Below are 17,385 nucleotides of genomic sequence, written 5' to 3'. Positions count from 1 at the left end.
GGGCCGACGAGAGGAGGGAGGGAGCGAGCGAAGGGCGAAACGCCGTGTTCAAAAGAGACTCCCGCAAGACTCTGGCTGCAATACAATGCAAAAGAAAGTAGAAGCGTGCCATGCGCGCGCACCGTATGTGTGAACATCTCCTGTCCGGGCAGGCACGGCGAGCAGGAGACAGGGAGGCAACAAAACATGCCTGCCTTCCAATGAATATCACACATTTTGGACCGCGCCAATCAGAAGCATGGGTGGAGCTTCCACCCCACTTCCGAAGCTAAGACGAAGACAATAGATCTCGCAAGCGAGCAGCGCATGCGCTGTATCGCTAGGCGAGACCTAAAAAAGAAATATTGAAAGATCGCCTTTTGACGTTTTAGTTACTGATCCAACACCGATTGATAAAGTTAAAAAAAAAAAAAAAAAGCCCTGGATTAATTTAATAGGCTACCTACAAAATAGTGTCCAGCAGCTTTGTAGCCTTTTTTTCCTTCTTTTTTTTCTTCTTTAGTCGTGCTGCTCCTGTTTAGCATGACTAAAAACGACTGGGAAAGGCAATCGATCCAATGGTGACAGTTGCTGGTTTTACCAGTGTCTTCTCTTCTGCTGGCCTAGATCTATCTTTCTTGACGCCCCTGTCCCCTTTTTACAGTTTTTTTTTTTTAATTGATCATTTCTTCTTCAAACCTCACATTTCCCCCTTTTTTGTTTTTTAGGTCTCGCGCAGCGCAACACCTCTTGTAAGGGGGTTCTGAAAGCTGCTCACACGCTCGTGCGTGTGATCAAGCTTTCGCCGCCCGCCATTGGCTTTCGCGTGTTTTTTTATTTAAAAAAAGGCACGCGATTGGACAAAGACGGGCGCATGTCCCACCATTGCAACGCCCATTCCCGTCGTTGGGCAGCACGCGCAGCAGTGAGCATTCGCCTCGCTACCGTGCTTTCCCCTCTAACCTCCCCCCCCCCCCCCCCCCCCCCGCCCCCCTCTCCTCTTTGGTGCGCACCACTACTTTTTTTTTATCTTATGTTGGATCACACCAAGCACAGCTTCGTGATCTCTATAGGGGACCAGTGTAAGGGACTCGGAGGTGTAAAACGCACCCTCTGGATTTTTGTGGCTAGTGAAGGAAGCTGTGCCAGGGCCCCTAAGCCATTCTTTATCATGTTGTCCGTGGGGGGTCAGGCTTGGCTAACCTTCATTTTAGGAATGGTAATTGTAACTTGACTTTAACCTAATGCTTAATGTGTGAAGTTATTTTTTCCGTGTACACTTTTCACGGACTCCCATACTCACTTTTCCCAGCATCTTGCATAATTTCTGACCACTGTTTAAGACCGGCTCTGTGTTTTTTATCCGCTTTACATCTTTAGGCAGATTTGCCTAAGATCAACCGTAGTTATGTGGACAGTAATCCCACACCTGTCCACTGCTGCAGGCCAGGGGGCGGTCTTTATCCCTCTCCCCTCGATGTAGGGAGGCGTGCTGCCCTGCTGAGATGCGGGTGATCTGGGGCACTGCAGGCTAGTGATGCCGAGCCCTGTAAGGGGGCCGTATCCCAAGACGTCTCTTTTTCTTCTCCTCTCTGCCTTTTCCCAGCATTTACACCAGGCTTGGTAGATTAAGTTGCAGTAGTGTTCATTTCAAACTATCCTCCTTGAGTCGTGTAGAGCTCTTCAGTGAAAATGCCTGTACTGGTACGTTACTTCTAACCCCTTGCGTGCGCACGACGTCTCCCGGCCGTCGTGCATTACGGTGGGCGAGTGCGCACGACGGCCAGGAGACGTCGTGTTCCCGAACGTCGTTTATTTCTCCCGCACATCGGGAGAAATAAACCCGCACGCAAGGGGTTAAACACACTGTTTTTAGGTCAAAGCCTCCCAGATTGCGCCGCTGTCTGGTTTGCTAGTGACATCCTGGGGACATTCAGAAAAGCTTCCCCGGGAATGCATACCGCCCATTGCTTACCATTGGCTTTGTAGTTTGTAGCTCACATTTACTGGCTTTCAAATTTCTGGCTTTATTTGGTTTAGGCTCACGCCTCATATAAACTGCATTAAGCCAGCGTAGATGATACTTGTGTACAGGAATATACATAAGTCTATGACTGATGCTGTAAACGCCTTTCTTTGCAATGCAAGCTGTAATCCTTAGTAACTGCAGCATTAATTCATCATAAGTGTGTGGGTTTTCGTGCTGAGGATGCTTTTAAATGTGATCAGATAGTGGCTGCTGTGTTGACGTGTTAATAGAAGGGGTGTGTCCACGCTAGTGCCCATCAGCTGCTTTGGACTATCTGAAAAGCACCTTGGGCCCTATGGAAGCCATGCAGTTGGAGCCGTTTGGAAGTGGCAAGCACCAAAGCGGAGTAGTCTGATGTAGAATGCAGTATTTTAACGGAGTGATATGTGAGCAGTGAGATTGGACACTGAAGTTAATGTGCATGTTGGTTACATGTGTCATGGCAGTTCTAGTGATGTTTTTGACAGACGGCTGTTAGTTGTAGAGGTGCTTTAAGTGGGCAGTGAGTTTTGGGAAGGTCAGTGTAGACAATGCAATACATCCCATTACAACCTAGTTAGTTTCACTCAAGACCCAGATAGGAGTGGTAGAACCTCATGGTGTGATCCTATCTGGAAGCTGGTACCCCGAACAATAACGTTTCTCTGGGATTTACCGATTGATTTGAATCGAGTGGCATTCCCAGGTTCCTCACACTCGTCGTTGGAATTGGGGATTGATGACCATGTAAATGGGATCGTATTGCTATATGTTACGCCCAAAAGAACAATTTCCATGTTTTGTGCCATTAAGTCAGAGACCCCTTTTTCTTGTGCAATTTGTGTTCTATAACGTAGGATTTTAATTTTATTTTCTATTTTTTGCCTGTCAGAGGTGGATTTGAGTTTTGCCTGCTTCCATCTGAAATTTTAGATGATGACTTTGTATTAAAGAGGTGATAATGTCCAAATAATTGAGTTGGCGGTCACCTTATTCCACCAAGATTTGGACGCTATTCATACAATTTTGTAAAGAGCATCACCAGCTCCGGATTATGTTACCAAAGTGGATAAATGCAGGTTATAAGAAGGCAGGGAGTGAGGTGATCCCCTGGTACCATTCAGTCGAGGACAGTGGGAACCAGTGGACAAAGTTACCAGTCTGATCGCGGTAGAGCAATCCATAGGAAACACTGGGACCACCTCCTGCAGCCACCTGCCTCGCCAACCGAACGGAGTGTTCTACGATAAGTTTAGGAAGAGTAGTTAGCAGGCGGACCTTTTTCCATAGTGTGTAGAATATTATCGGAAATGTTGAGTAGGTTGGTTTCCATCCTGTTCAAAGTAAAATTATAGTTCATTTGTATGTTATTGTTTTATAAAGCCCTCCACATGACCCTGTGGCTACTCCCGAGCACTCTTCAGTTGTTAAGTCCATGAATGTGCTGTAATCAGAAGTCCAATTGCCCAGGAGGCACCAGCCCTGTTCGATCATCACTCGCTTCCAACAATTCCGAAATCTAGTCCAATATTAGTCTGGATGGTTCAATTTTTAGGAGTTCCCTGAACTAGTTTCTGCCCTCGAGTTTCAGGTCTGAGTATTCTGCAGTTTTGCGCCCTGAAGTCCAAGTGGCATGCCTCTCTACTTTAATCTCCTGAAAGATCCTTGGGTGAATCTGTGTGATGTAGATGATTGGAGATTTCTGATTGCGCTATATTGGGGGAGGCCCATGAGAGCTATATGGTCAAGGACTGATTGCACCATATTTGTGATGGAACTGCAAGCGTCTGAGACAAAGTGTGTGCAAACTTTGGGCCCCTGGCTTTCCCAGTCAAGCATGTGTGTGCATGCGCAGGGCCACTATCACGTCAACCTCCCCATTTGCTTATGGGGATGTCGACTCACCGGGAACCAACAGCATGAAATTATCATGCCTACGTGCAGGGTGTGTTAGAAGCAGGGTTTTTAACTTTACATTGAGACCTGTTGAAAAATAAAGAATTGTAGGTGGGGCGCATTACCATGTTCACTGCTAAATTGGTGAGCGCATCTCACCTTGAAATCTGGTAAAAGTTTGTTGAGCTATTTTACTTTTATATCCTCTTTTTCTGAAAACCCTTTCAAATGATCAAGACTCTTCTTTCCACGCATTTCTAAGCGTGATCACTGCAGTTGCCTCTACTAATAGTTTTTATGTCTTCTCCATGATGTTTTGTTACCTGTTTACTCCTGTGTCACGTGCAAGAGCCCAGATGTTTTGAATATTGTATTTCTCACCTGTGAGTTGAATGAAATGAACCGTTGGACTACAGTAATTTCTGATTTTTGCATCCTGCTCCTGTGTATAGGTTGTTTCTTTCCGATGGTCCATTTGCATTTGGCAGTGAATGCCATATTTATTTACTCTAAAGTCATAATTAGTAAAGATCTACCTGACACTCCTCTGCAGCGTTCTAGCATGCGGACCCTTTCTAGTGTTACAATTCTAGTTCCATGTGTTTTCCCTTCAAAAACGATTTTGCAAAGAACCTCAAAAATCAAGAAAAACTACAGTTGGGTGAAGTTTACACGCGATGGCCAACTCTGCTTGTCGGAGTAGATTTCTTAACTAAAATAAAAATAGTGAGAATTCTCCCGCTAAGTGTTTTCGTGGACTTTGCCTATTTTTAGGGAAAGTTTTTGCCAGTTATTTGGGTTTTTGTGACGCTTTCCAAACTTTATGAAGTTCACAGACTTTCAGAGTTTTAAAAACCTACATTAAATTGGGGAGGAAAAATCGTCTCAGCTTTGCACTAAAAAACACCCAGAGCTAATCTCAAATCTTTTGCAGACCCCTGCTTCACCAATTGATCCTGGGATCATACACATGTTGATTGGTTTGAATGTTGAACTTTTTGTGCTAAAACCAACACTGTCTGAACGTTTCTGGGGGCCAGCTCTGGTTTCTAATTGTTGTAAAATGCTCTTCTGGGAAACCTTGAGTTTTATATAAACTGATTACATTGAGTTCTAACGAGGGCTTTTTTATAGCACCGCTCACATCCTCAGAGTGTTTTTAAGATTGTGGTGGGGTGTTTTGAAGGTGACAAGCCTGCATCGGGTGTCTGTAGTCTACCTGCGCCCTCCAATGTCCCCTCCAATGTCTGCCAGTGACGAGAGACAAAATGGTAGACACAGAGCATCTAAGGAAGGCAGTTTTGGTGTTAATGGCTTGATATGATGATAAAGACTTTTAATATAGTGCACAAATCACTCCCGAAGGAGCATCTCGGCGCTGCACTGCTGAGAAGGGAGAAACTTCCTAAAACAGCCAGGTCTTCAAACTCTTCTTGAAGGAAATCTTGTCTGAGCTAAAGCAGAGGCTAAGGGGGAGTTAGTTCTAATGATAGGAGGCAGTGTAGGAAAAAGAGCTACCCCCCCCTGATTTGAGGTCCAAATGCGAGGGATAGTCAGAAGAGCCTTATCCGAAGACCTAAGGCATTTCGCGGGTTGATATGGTTTTAAACGCATGGACAAATACTCAGGCCTGGATTTGTGGAATGCCTTATGTGTCAGACAGCAGAGTTTAACAAGCATTGGCATAGCCAATAGGTCTCGCCTTTGGGACCTTATAAGTGTTTAGCCATGCAACAGTTGGTGTTGTTGCACCAAGGATATTGTGCTGGATAACTAAACACTTATAAGGTCCCAAAGGCGAGACCTATTGGCTATGCCAATGCTTGTCTTTCTTTTTAGGAGATTCATGTGGCTAATTTTCCAATTCTCTTATTTTTTTTGTTGATAAAGTATTTTTGTTGGTTTTCAAAGATACTGGACATAGCAGCAAAGAAAACAAAACATAAGCACGAGCATTGAAGATCCCCGATCACAAAATAATACTAGAATCCACCTCAGAATCCCTCAAGTCCGAAAGAGTCCCACCAAAAGCATTCTCTTAATACTCTTACCGTACATTCATTACCCTTTGCCTGTTACCCGTGCCCCGTTATCCATGTGCCTCTATACCCCTGTCCCTTCTTTTTAATGCAACATCTCTGTCTGGCCTCTGATTGTCCACAATCCCTTTATTTTATTGGGTCTTTCACCACGTAATTTCGAGTATACCAGAGGTGGCAACTTTCTCCTATATGCTTGTGCTGCCACCTTACATTTGCTGCTCCTTGCCCATTGACCCCATCCCACCCCCTCTTTTAACCGTTAGGTTAATTCGTTTTTTAAATGAATATGGGGTATTTTGTAAAAAGGGGGTTTTAGTTATTCTTTTAATAAAATGTTAAGTTACCTAGCTTTCTAGTCTTTATGAAGTAGATTTGTAAGGTGTGCTGTGGTTGACAGCTGGATCATATACGTTTATTTTGTTTTCATCATTTTGTCCCCCCCCCCCCCCCTTCCTTCTTGAGGTACACCGAAAAGAGATGGCTGCATTCTTCTGCAACAAATTTGTTTCAAATTACTAGGGTTTATTGCAGTATTCTTAAACGGACAGACCAAACGTGTTTTATGCTTCCTGTTTGAATGTTTTTTTATAAACCACAACCACGTATTAATAAACCATGCCACTCCTCCTCCTACTTCTAGTGATTAGTAATGGGGATACTCCATCGCCGATCAGTAAGCCGACAGATGCATACAGCGATGGGGAGAAGCAACGTGCTGATAGTGAGCTAGTATGAAGCACTGAGCACGCTGAGAGTTTTTGGAAAGAATCACTTGCAGGAAATGCCAGCAAGTGAGCTGGCACGATGTATTGTGTAGTTGGTGAATGGAAAAGCAGCGTTGGGCGGCAGTGGGGTACGTGAGAGAGGAAGTGCATGCAGGGAGTGTGGGAAAAGCACTGTGAAGACCGTGAATTTATGAAAAAGCACTATGTAGTTGGTGAATGAGGAAGCATCACTTACTAGAGGTGGTAGGCAAGGGGCAAATACTGCTGATTCCAAGTTTAAGAGAAGCGGTGTGTAAATGGTGAGTTGGTAGCAAGTACTGTGGATATGATGAGTAGGGAAGAGGTGCTTGGCTAGGGAATTATTCGTCAAGGACTGGCATATTTTCAGGGTAGCCCACCACGATAGATGAAAGTACTAACAAAGCCATTCAGGGTGTACTGTGGTCTGTGTTGATAGCTAGCTCGTCGATTGTTGTACTTCTCCCCATGTCACAGGTCCAACTTGTTACACCCCTCTGCTGCCCTTTATAGATTTCTTTTTTTTAGGTCTCGGCTCGAAGGCTGCGCTTGCGCAGTCTCACTCCGAGATTTATTGTTTAGGAGTGGGGCTTTAACCCGCCCCTTTTTTTTTACCTCTTCTCCATTGGCTTGCCTCTGAGATACTGGTCAGCCATTGGAGAAGAGCATTGTCTCTCAAGCCCCGTCTTTTTCGGATTCGGGGGCGTGTTTTTTCGATTCTTTCTCTCCTCTGGAATGTAAACATTCCAGCCAATGGCAAGAGGAGAGAAAGAAAAACACGCCCCTGAATCCGAAAACGCCACTGCGATTCCCTCAAGGACTGGCAGCTGGGCTCGCTCGCCGCGGCAGCATGTAAGACTTGTTAGAAGCAGCAACCTTGAAAATTAAAATATAGCTTTTCGTTGTTTATTTTTGAATCGCACTTAAGTGAAAGCGCGATACAAAAAGAAACAGCGGGAATGGCGGGCGCTTGGCTTGTAATGACTCTAAGCATAGCTCCGCCTCCATCGTTTGGCCTGTTAGCTCCGAGGCTAGGGTCTTGCTGCACCCTTATTAAGAATGTATTCGCACATCAAAATACTGCAAATAACTGAATAGAATGCACGTTGACGATTTCACATGATGTTCAAGCGTTTCCGTAAAGAACGTTCCTTTTCCCTTAATCTTGTGTTTTGTCATGTATACCTAATATTAATAATTTACTAATTAAAAAATGTAAATGATTTCAGCCTGAATACCGTTCCCTCTCTACTGTGCCTCCTCGTGGAAGGCACCGCTAAGCCTAACTCGCAGTCTTCGGTAAACACGCATCGCGATTCGGTTACAAGCCACAGTGTAAATTCTTTCAGCCTGAGCACCGTTCCCTTTCTACTGTGCCTCCTCGTGGAAGGCACTGCTAAGCCTAACTCGCAGTCTCCGGTAAACATACACAGCGAATTGGTTACAACCCACTGTGGTTAGCAAGAGCCTATGACGGCGTCGCTCTCCCCTACGTTTTCTCACTCTTTTACTTCCGGTTGCGCTCCCTCCCAGTCCTCTCTTTCTGAGAGCAAATTCCGGTTGGCTCCACGTTCTAATTTCTCCCACAAAGTACTTCTGGAGCCGGACGCTCTTTTACCCTGCCTAGCCCGAGTGACTGCACTGATACCAGGCTCGGCGGAAGATTGCCGGCTCTTTGCCGCTTGCAAACTAAACATTTTGGACACCTGGGCTCAGGCGGTGGATCAGCAGGAGTTGGCAGCGGTGATGGTGAAGGAGCAGTACTGTCTTGCGAGCTAAAGGGGGTTGTGGCAGAAGCTGTCATGGCAGAAGCTGTCAAGGGAGTAAAGTGTTTGTAGGTTCACGAAGACTAAGTGGGTTGTCGCAGAATGCTAGCTACCTTGTTTCCATTTACGTGATTACATTTAATAAATCAGTACCAACAGGTAATTATTTAAAGCCCAGAACAGTGCCGACCCAATATTCTGGTGATTTGATGCTACTAATCTAGAGCCATTGGATTTTTGTAGCTTAAGCACTCGATGCGAGTGCATGTGTTTTCCAGTTGTCTTGATAGCGTGCTTCTCTCCCCTCTGTGTTCCGTAATCCCCTCTCGCCTGTGTGCTACCCTGCATGCTCCACATTTCTCTCTCGTCTTTGTGCTTTTCCCCCACCCGCACTTGTCACTCTTACTTGCCTCTGTCCTCTTCTGCTTTGATGTGCACTCTTGCCCGTGCGATATTCTGCCCCCTAACTCTGTTCTTCTCGACCATGTGCATTTCTACCAACCCTCCTATCTGTGTTGCTCTCTCTCGTCCGTGTTCCTCTTTTCCCTCACCAGTGCTTGTGTTGCTCTCTCACCCGTGTGCTTCTCAACCACCCACAGATCTTGTGTGCTTTTTGTACCCAGCTCACCGTATTAGTTTCTCGCCGATATGCTTCTCTGCCACCTACTCTGTGTGGTTTTTTTCTCTTGCCTGCGTGTTTCTCTTCCCACTCCTGTGCTAGTGTTGCTCTCTTGTCTGTGTGCTTCTGTTGACCATGTGCTTTTCAAACACCACCTGCGCTCGTGATTCTCTGCCAGAGCTCTCCGTGTTTCTCTTTCTTGCCCATGTACATTTCTGCCCCACTCTCGATATTCCTTTCTTGTCTGTGTGCATCTCTCACCTGTGTGCTTCTCCCTTTGCCTTGTGTTCTATTCTGTTGCATCCCCCATCCTCTAAATGACTGGCTCCTCTTTTGAAAGATTTTGAAGTGAAAAAGGTTTGATCTTACGCTCCTGTTATTTTTTCATCAATCCATCTCATGTTGGTAAATAAAAAAGGCACCTGTATCATTTGGTACGCATGCACAAGCATGGTGATGCATGTACATGACTGTCACTGCATTTTTTCCCTTTTGCCATGCTGCACAGCATCGGCTATGCTGCATACTATTGGTAAAAAAACATAGGCGCTGCGTAATCCAATCCCTTGTGGAATATCTGTGCTGTCGTGGGTGGCAATTCAGAGTGCTGGTTAAGTGTTGTGTTGAATATTTGTGGTGGGGGTTATGAGCAATGCCAATAGCTCTAACTTTAACAATGCCGAGACCATTGCATTGTAAATGCTTGTTATTTTAATGGAGGTGTTAGCTATTTTGTTGCACTCATCCTATTCAATTTGAGATTCGTGTATGGGTAGTAAAAGTCTTGGAGGTAGGCTGAAACCACAAACTGTTGTAGCTCCCATCATTACACACCGACCCTGGTTTATAAGCAGCGAGCAGAAAAAAGGTAGATCCTGGTAGGTTTTGGCACTATGGGCCCTATGATATATTGGTGTGCTAGCTGTGTATATAGTGTAACTTTGTATGGTGGGTAATGGTCTCCAACCAATCACAATATGATTACTTCTGGGGAGGGGGAGATCTGAAGAGGAAAATGTTCTGGGTTGATTGGAGAAGGAAACTCAAATGTGACAAAAGTACAGCTGGATCTTGTGGTGGTGCCTCAAGCAAGTTACTACTTGTGCCACCTTGTTTCACCATTTCCCTTTGAGTGGTGTATCATCAGCTGTACCGTCTGGCTGCATAGCATGGCTATACCGTGGGCAAAATGTCTAGCAAACGCACTTAATTTAGCACTGAATGGAAATATGTAGGCCCTTGCTGACCTTCCATATGGCCTGCCCTTTGAACTAGAAGAGAGGATTGTAGGGTTTTGATGTAGTGACGCTCCCCTGCCTGTGACCCCTTAACTGTACTCCTACATGCAAACAGAGAGGCTACACTTTGATGAGGAGCAATGTTGAGCTGCTCTCCCCGCCTGTTTTCCCCATATGTTCAGTATTGCTTGCTTCGTTTTTTATGATGTCAAAAATAAGGCACCACCTCCGTCCCTCCCTCCCTCCCGCTTGCTGCAGCAGGGTACAGTTACAATAGGACCATAGCCTTCGTGGTTTGGGCATGGCAGCTGCTCCAATTCTGAAAGCAGCCCCCTATCCTGCAGTCTGCTGGGAAATGCCAGGTCCCCCGAAACAAGAGAAATTGCTGCAACATCATCCTACTCACACGACCCCTCGCCACCGCGCCACTACATAACAACTGCCTCCACTTTATGTATTGATCCCTGATGCCCACTTTCCGCAGGACCTGCCACAGGAATTCCTAGGACAAGGAATCAAACGCTTGCGCTCTGTCAAGCAGTGCCAAAGAATATTGGTCCTCCTCTAATATTGGGGCATGCTTAACCAGCAGCAGCCTCCTCCGGCGGGATAAACCACACTGGTCCTCTTGTACCAGCTATGGGAGGTGCTCCCGCAACCTAGATGTCAATATCTTGCTAAGTATTTTTATATCCACATTAAGGATCGGTAGAGGGCAATAGGAAGGCACCTCTTTAAAATCCCTGCCCGGTTAAGGTAACACGACTATCGGCATCTCCATCATCGAGTTGGGTAGCCACAACCCTGTGCGCTTCATTATAGACTTCTAACAGGCAGTCAGCAAAAATGGCAGCCCTGCTTTGGTGCAACTCTGCCGGTAAGCTATCCACCCCAGGGCTTTGGCCGTCTTCAATGCCCAGATCGCTACCACTATCACCTCCCGAGTAATAGGAGCACCCAAACTATCCCTGCCTTCTCTCAAAAAGTAGTTTATCTGCAAGTCTGCTAGTTAAGAGTCATCCTCCATAGGCAAGGATGCAGCAGGCACTGCTTATACCTTCTGGAGATGTGCTGCGTAAACTTCAGTGATACCCTGCTGCGTGTGTACCTCCTGTCCCTGTGTGTAATGAATCCCCACCACGGGGAACTGTGGGTCTCGCTGCGGAGAGGCGTGGTAAGCATCCTACTGACCTTATCCTACTCTACATGGAGTTGCTGCTGATAGCTGGTGCAGACAAACCTATCTAGTCGATCCCATGTCTACAACAAGTCCTGCCTGCACTCCTGCCCTTCAGCCAGCTGCTACAGCTGCTCAACTATACACTCTGCAAGGGCACTTAATTTCTTCCCCTGGACATTGAGCATCTGTTACAACGGCTGCTCCATGCCAAACATCACCTTCATACACCCCCCCCACCCCCGGCCCCCTTTGCAGGCAGTTCTTCATTGCATCCTACTCTCCCAATTCTCCTCAAAATAGTGATTTGGCACTTCAGCCACAGCATGCATAAAGACTGGATCCGCTAGTGCTTCCACTCTGTCTCCGCAGTGGTACCTTGGGGCACTCTTGCCCACCGGTTAGGAGATCAGCAGGGGAAAATGATTGGAGAGAGCGCACCAAATAGAAGATGTTTACCACATTCTGCACCATGGTAACGGTCACCAGGCAATAGTCCAAGTGGCTATAGGTCCCTGCCACTGGCGTGGAACAGGAGAATGTGAGGATGGCGCACCCTCCCAGCATCTTGTTACCCAAGGCCTCCCATAACTTCCTGGAGGACACTCGTCATGGGTGGCTCCATATCAGTCTTCGAGGGGAAAGTGGTCCAAATTACCATCTAGCACACAGTTTCGCCATCATCAAATCCGGACCAACATGCTCCGCTTCTGCACTCAGCACGGTCTCAAAATATCCAGCTTCATTCACATTCGGTGCATACATTTTCACCAAACATATGTCCCTAGCCTCCAACGTACTGGACACTATCACTAACCTCACTTCAGAGTCTATCTTCACACCTTTAGCAGCAAAAAAGTCCTAGGCGCCACCCAAATTAACACCTCTCTAGCTAGAGTAGGAGGTTGCATAAACTTGTCCCCTCCACCTTCTTAGCTAACCAATGGAGTTCCCCCCCCCCCCCCCAGGTATGTAAAAATAAATAAATAGGAAGCCACTGAAATTCCATTGCCCCTCAGATATGAATGCACTCCATGTCTTAGTAGGTTGACCCAATACACGAACATTCCAAGTTGGGAACCTCCCAACAATGTCCATCCCTCCTAACGAGGTCATACTCTCATGTCACACAGCACTCCGCACTCTGGCAACCATTCTCAGACCGTTTGTCCAGACCCCGCATTGGAGATTATTTGCTAAACCCCCAGCTAGCACCTCCAACATCAATGATAACTCCTCTACAGAGAGTGAGCCAAACAAAACTGGTTCCTGAACTACCAGGCCAACACTCAGCACCCACCGTTCCATCCACCTGCCGAGGTCAAAGCTTCAACCTCCCTAGCCGCATCAAGCTAAGGCCTAGCATCCCATTGGGCGGCAAGCCCAGAGGCACTCAGTGGGACCACAGCCCTCCGTGGTCACCCAACGGCTAGTAACGTAAGGACCACAAACGCAAACCTTGAATAAAAGGAATGAAATAACTTCTCATCCATCCCCCAACACAGCAATTACCATCAGACGCACAGAGACTTGCCCCAGTTCCACACATTGGGAAAAATTGTCAGAGCTGCAAACAAAGAGGAACATCCGTTGTGCTTTACTGGTCGAAGTCCGTGTAATAAATCTAGCAGGAGACCTATTGTGGTAGCTGGCTGCACTGTACTACACACATCTTTGTATAATGCACAGTGGAGGCTTCTCTACAGTGTACCGTGGCACCTATGTCCCTTGTTAAGTGTCACCAGTTCATCGCTTGCCACTACCCTTGCAACATGTGTCTGGTGACGACATTCTGGCAAGATGTCCATTCCATTTTAAGGCTGTTTCCCTGGCCTGCCTTTTTTTTTTTAAAAGTGCCTTTCTTTGCTTTGTAGATGAAGTGTTTTGAAAAGGTACATTATGTACACCTCTTCCATACTGTGTTCCTCCACACCACCATAGTTTTAATATGTGGCAGCTTGATTGCTTTGTTGCTACTGTAAAAAGTAGGTACTCCGGTGTTGCTTTGTTTTTTCATCCGCAACTCTACCATCTCTTTAGCCAGCGTCTCTCTTTATTTGTGTTACCCTGCACAATCATGTACGGTCTCATTTGCAAGTTTTGGATTGATAAAGATCCATTTAACGTTGTGACACAAGTTCACCACAGTCTTTATAGAAAATAAAGTATTTGTCCATACCTCCCAGTCTTATCGAGGGCTTATTTATTTAGTCGTTTTCGAAGATACTGTCGATCCATTGATATGCAGGTGGCTATTCTTATGTAAATAGTTGCACATGTGGCACTTGGAAACATGGTTCAAAAAACATTGGGCCCTGGCATGAAATGTAATTGGTATATTTTTGTGCTTTTTTTCTTATGTGTCTGTAAATGACATCTTGATGCAACAACTTTCTATGTAAGGTTGAACCAATCAGAAGACTTACAATGCCTCTTCTGTAAGTTAATTAGTAGGGCACAGATATGATGTTGATGTAGACCAGTGTGGTTCTTAACCTGTGGTCCGGGCGACTCCTGGGGGTCCGCGAAGCCGCGTCAATAGGAAGGTTTTCGACTGCTTAGAAAATTAAACCATATCAACCGATTAATAAGGTGTATATAAATAAAGAACAAGAACGTAAAATTTTAAAACCTTCTGTCAGTGTGAAGGAATATTATGGACAACGAGTGGCCCCAGGTAAATGTTCAAAAGCTCCAAACCCCCCCTCAATTATTTTTTTAAAACATTTTTATGATTCAGTCGGGATCAACAGAAGTCAAAAGATTAAGAACAGATGACATAGACATTGCGTGCGTGCGCGCATATGCGTTGCTGCATGTACGTAGTAAAACTGTGGAGGACACTTGCCACTGGCCTTGTTGCCCACACATTACCCCGCTCTTAGGAGCTGATTATTTCCCTTTCCCCTATTATGCATCCTCGCCTTTGGCTGCCCATGGGGGTGGGCCATCTAAAGCCCTTAGTGCCATTGTGGTCGCGCCAATAGCACTTTCTTTTTGTTTATACCTTATTTACTATCCCGCATGCTAATTGATTTCATTATAGTTGCGGCGATCCGGTGCTGGCTTTGAGTTGAATGGCCAAAAACAAAGGGTGTCTTGTGAGCCAATTATATAATACCCTCCAAGTGTAGAAAGGAGCTCCCTCCATGCCACTGCTGGACTGAAATGCACTGACAGTGCTGAACTGACTTTTTTGCAGCTGTTGTTTTTTTTTGGTTTTTTTTGTAATCCTCCATTTCGATGCTGATGATCACTTACATAGACCTCCATGCACATTGTAGTGCAATACGTGTAGAAAGCTGTACAAATGCTGTTTTTCTTTGGGGGATATTAGCTTGCCACAGCCCATATAATGTAGAATGCACTTAATGTATCTATTAAAATATTTTGAACGATCATCACAGGAACTTGAAACGATTATCTTTTTTGTGGTTGTGAGCTGGGTTTGAAAGCAGTTTATGACAATTTCTCATTTTTCCCCCCTAGTTGTCTCAGAGGTCAGGTTAGAAAGTCATTTGGGATTTTCCTCTGACTAGCTTTTACACGGAAGTTCTTTGAGCATTTTTTAGCCATCTTGTAGGTGCAATCCAGGTCTTTTCAGTCAGCAACACAGGCTTGACGTCTGTCCTTAGATTATATAATGCCTCCCACATGACCGTATCCTCTGTATGGCATCTAAATAGTCCAGACCTTGCAGTCCTTAATGGAACAGCCCTTTTCATCCTGTTAATAGTGCGCTACCTGCTGCAGAAGCAGCGACTTGGCCTGCAGACATGTTTATCTCGTTTGTACAGGGCTAACCACCAGATTGTACTTTGAGAAACACGATGTTCTTGACGTTGTGCAGCGATTGTTTTGGTACAGACTGAAATGTTTCTGAGATTCGCATGAAATTCTATTCAAGGTGACGTTTGCTCTTTTGGCTCCGCCGCACCGTTGTAACACAGTCCTCTTGTTCTCCTTCCCTTTCCTCCTAGGTCGCACAAAGCATTGAAGATCATCATCAAGAAGTGATTGCTTTCTGCAGAGAGAACGGGTTCCACGGCCTCATCGCTTATGACTCAGATTATGCGTTGTGTAACATCCCCTACTATTTCAGCGCCCATGCCCTCAAGCTGAGCCGCAATGGAAAAAGTCTCACAACAAGCCAGTACCTGATGCATGAGGTTGCCAAGCAGCTGGACCTGAACCCAAATCGCTTTCCAGTTTTTGCTGCTCTTTTAGGTAGGTGCAATTGTCTGGATTGTTGGTGGAAACAAGGATCTTGGTAGGGATCCTTGTCCATATAATTATCACGCTGAACGTATGCTAGGATTCAGATTGTTCTGCTTCTCTTTGAGATCTAGTGGTAAATGTTGTACTTCCGTTTGAGAACATCACTCCTGGTTTGAAGCTGCCTCCACCTCCAAAATTCTTATCCTGCCTGCTATTTGTCATAGGCCTTCTTACTTGTGATCGGAGCCAACTCTCTGTAGAATTCCAGTAAGAGTAGAATTCCACTTTATTCTGAAATTCTAGCCCAAGCACTTTGTGTTTACATGGTTATACGCTTCAGGTTTGCCTGGTTAATATCAGGCTGGTTAGTTGCAACAGCCCCATCATCCTTTAAGTACTTCAAAAGCATCTCTGTTACGGTAATGCAGTGCCGCTTGGGGACAGCTGTTCCTCACAGTCGAGCGACACTAGTAGTCCTCTGTGACAGTGTACCACACTTGTACCCCCATTGCCAGCTGGGCTCCTACCCGCACCTCCTATACTGTCAACGTTAGAGATCTATTTTGGGGCGAGGAGGGTGCTGTGGTGTCTGTGCTGTCTAATGGCGTACTTCATAGAAAAATTACAAGTTCAGATGAAAAATGTAATTTATCCAGCCTCGGTGCCCTCATTGTACTATTAATTCTTTTTAGTGCCTACGAATTCAGCTCCCTTCACTGTCAGTAGTGATCCTTTGGCGCTGAAGTTACCAGACCCCTGCATGCCAGTGTCCCCTCAGTGCCTCCTCTTGTTGTGTCTGGTGTTAAACCTTTTGATTTGCTAAAATGTACAAGTCCCTTGCAGTGTGATGGACATGCTCCCCACCTTGAGTACCACACCTACACCAATATTTGGATTCCTGATGCAGATTTTTAGTCCTGGCGAACACAGTTCCTGCATGTGCTTCACAACCTAGGCCAGTCTTGGGGATTGTGGTCTTGTTGCACCTGGAGGGGTGCACAAAGTGCGATGGTGGCTGCATACCGTGTTTTAATAATCAGTAGTGTGAAGGGGGCCTACTTGCCACTGTAGTAAAGTAGGATCTGCTTTCATGGTTACCCCCACTTTTTGCTGGTTTCAGTATGTTTTTTTTTGACTAGTCTGACTGGGATCCTAGCAGGACTCCATTCATTGTGCTGCCTCTCTAAATTGACATGTTAAGTACTTTTGTACCCCCACAATTGGCTACTGGTGTACTCCTATAAACCCCTCGTACATGGTACTAAGGTACCTAGGGCATAGGTACACCAGGGTTCTTTCATGGGCTGCAGCATGTATTGTGCCACCCATGAGCGATCACTCAAACTGTGACTACAGGCCTGCCATTGCAGCCTCTATAAGTTGGTGCTAGCACCACTTAGGACAGATATAAGTTTCCTTATATCCGAGGCCACTACACTTAAAAACCTATAAGTCGCCCCTAAGACAGGCCTTCCAATCCGGAGTTAGAGTACTGGATTATACATTGGTGGGTTCCCCTGCATGAGTAGGACACCCCTACAAACCCCAGGTCGATTCTCCAGGCTTTGTAAGTGCGGTCAGTCATTTTGATACATATAGTGGCCAGCCGTCATTACGCGATGGCTAACTATATAGTGGCTGTGCCGAACCTGGGCATGTTTGGTATCAAACATATTGGAATCATACTCCAACATTGTTA

General features: G+C 45.7%; 1 protein-coding gene across 2 annotated transcripts in view; it reads left to right on the top strand.

Moving 5' to 3' along the window:
* FAM120A (family with sequence similarity 120 member A) overlaps window positions 1–17,385 on the top strand; it is a 439,339-nt gene that overhangs the window by 110,528 nt on the left and 311,426 nt on the right. For both annotated transcript variants that reach the window (XM_085624582.1, XM_085624581.1), the window contains exon 2: window positions 15,449–15,695. In XM_085624582.1, coding sequence (XP_085480708.1) covers window positions 15,449–15,695 — 247 coding nt within the window. The remainder of the gene's footprint in view (window positions 1–15,448; window positions 15,696–17,385) is intronic.

Source organism: Triturus cristatus, chromosome 9 (genome assembly GCF_964204655.1).
Source record: "Triturus cristatus chromosome 9, aTriCri1.1, whole genome shotgun sequence".
NCBI classification, from domain to species: domain Eukaryota; kingdom Metazoa; phylum Chordata; class Amphibia; order Caudata; family Salamandridae; genus Triturus; species Triturus cristatus.
The sequence above is the reverse complement of the archived record's forward strand: the minus strand, read 5'-3'. Positions and strand labels throughout refer to the sequence as shown.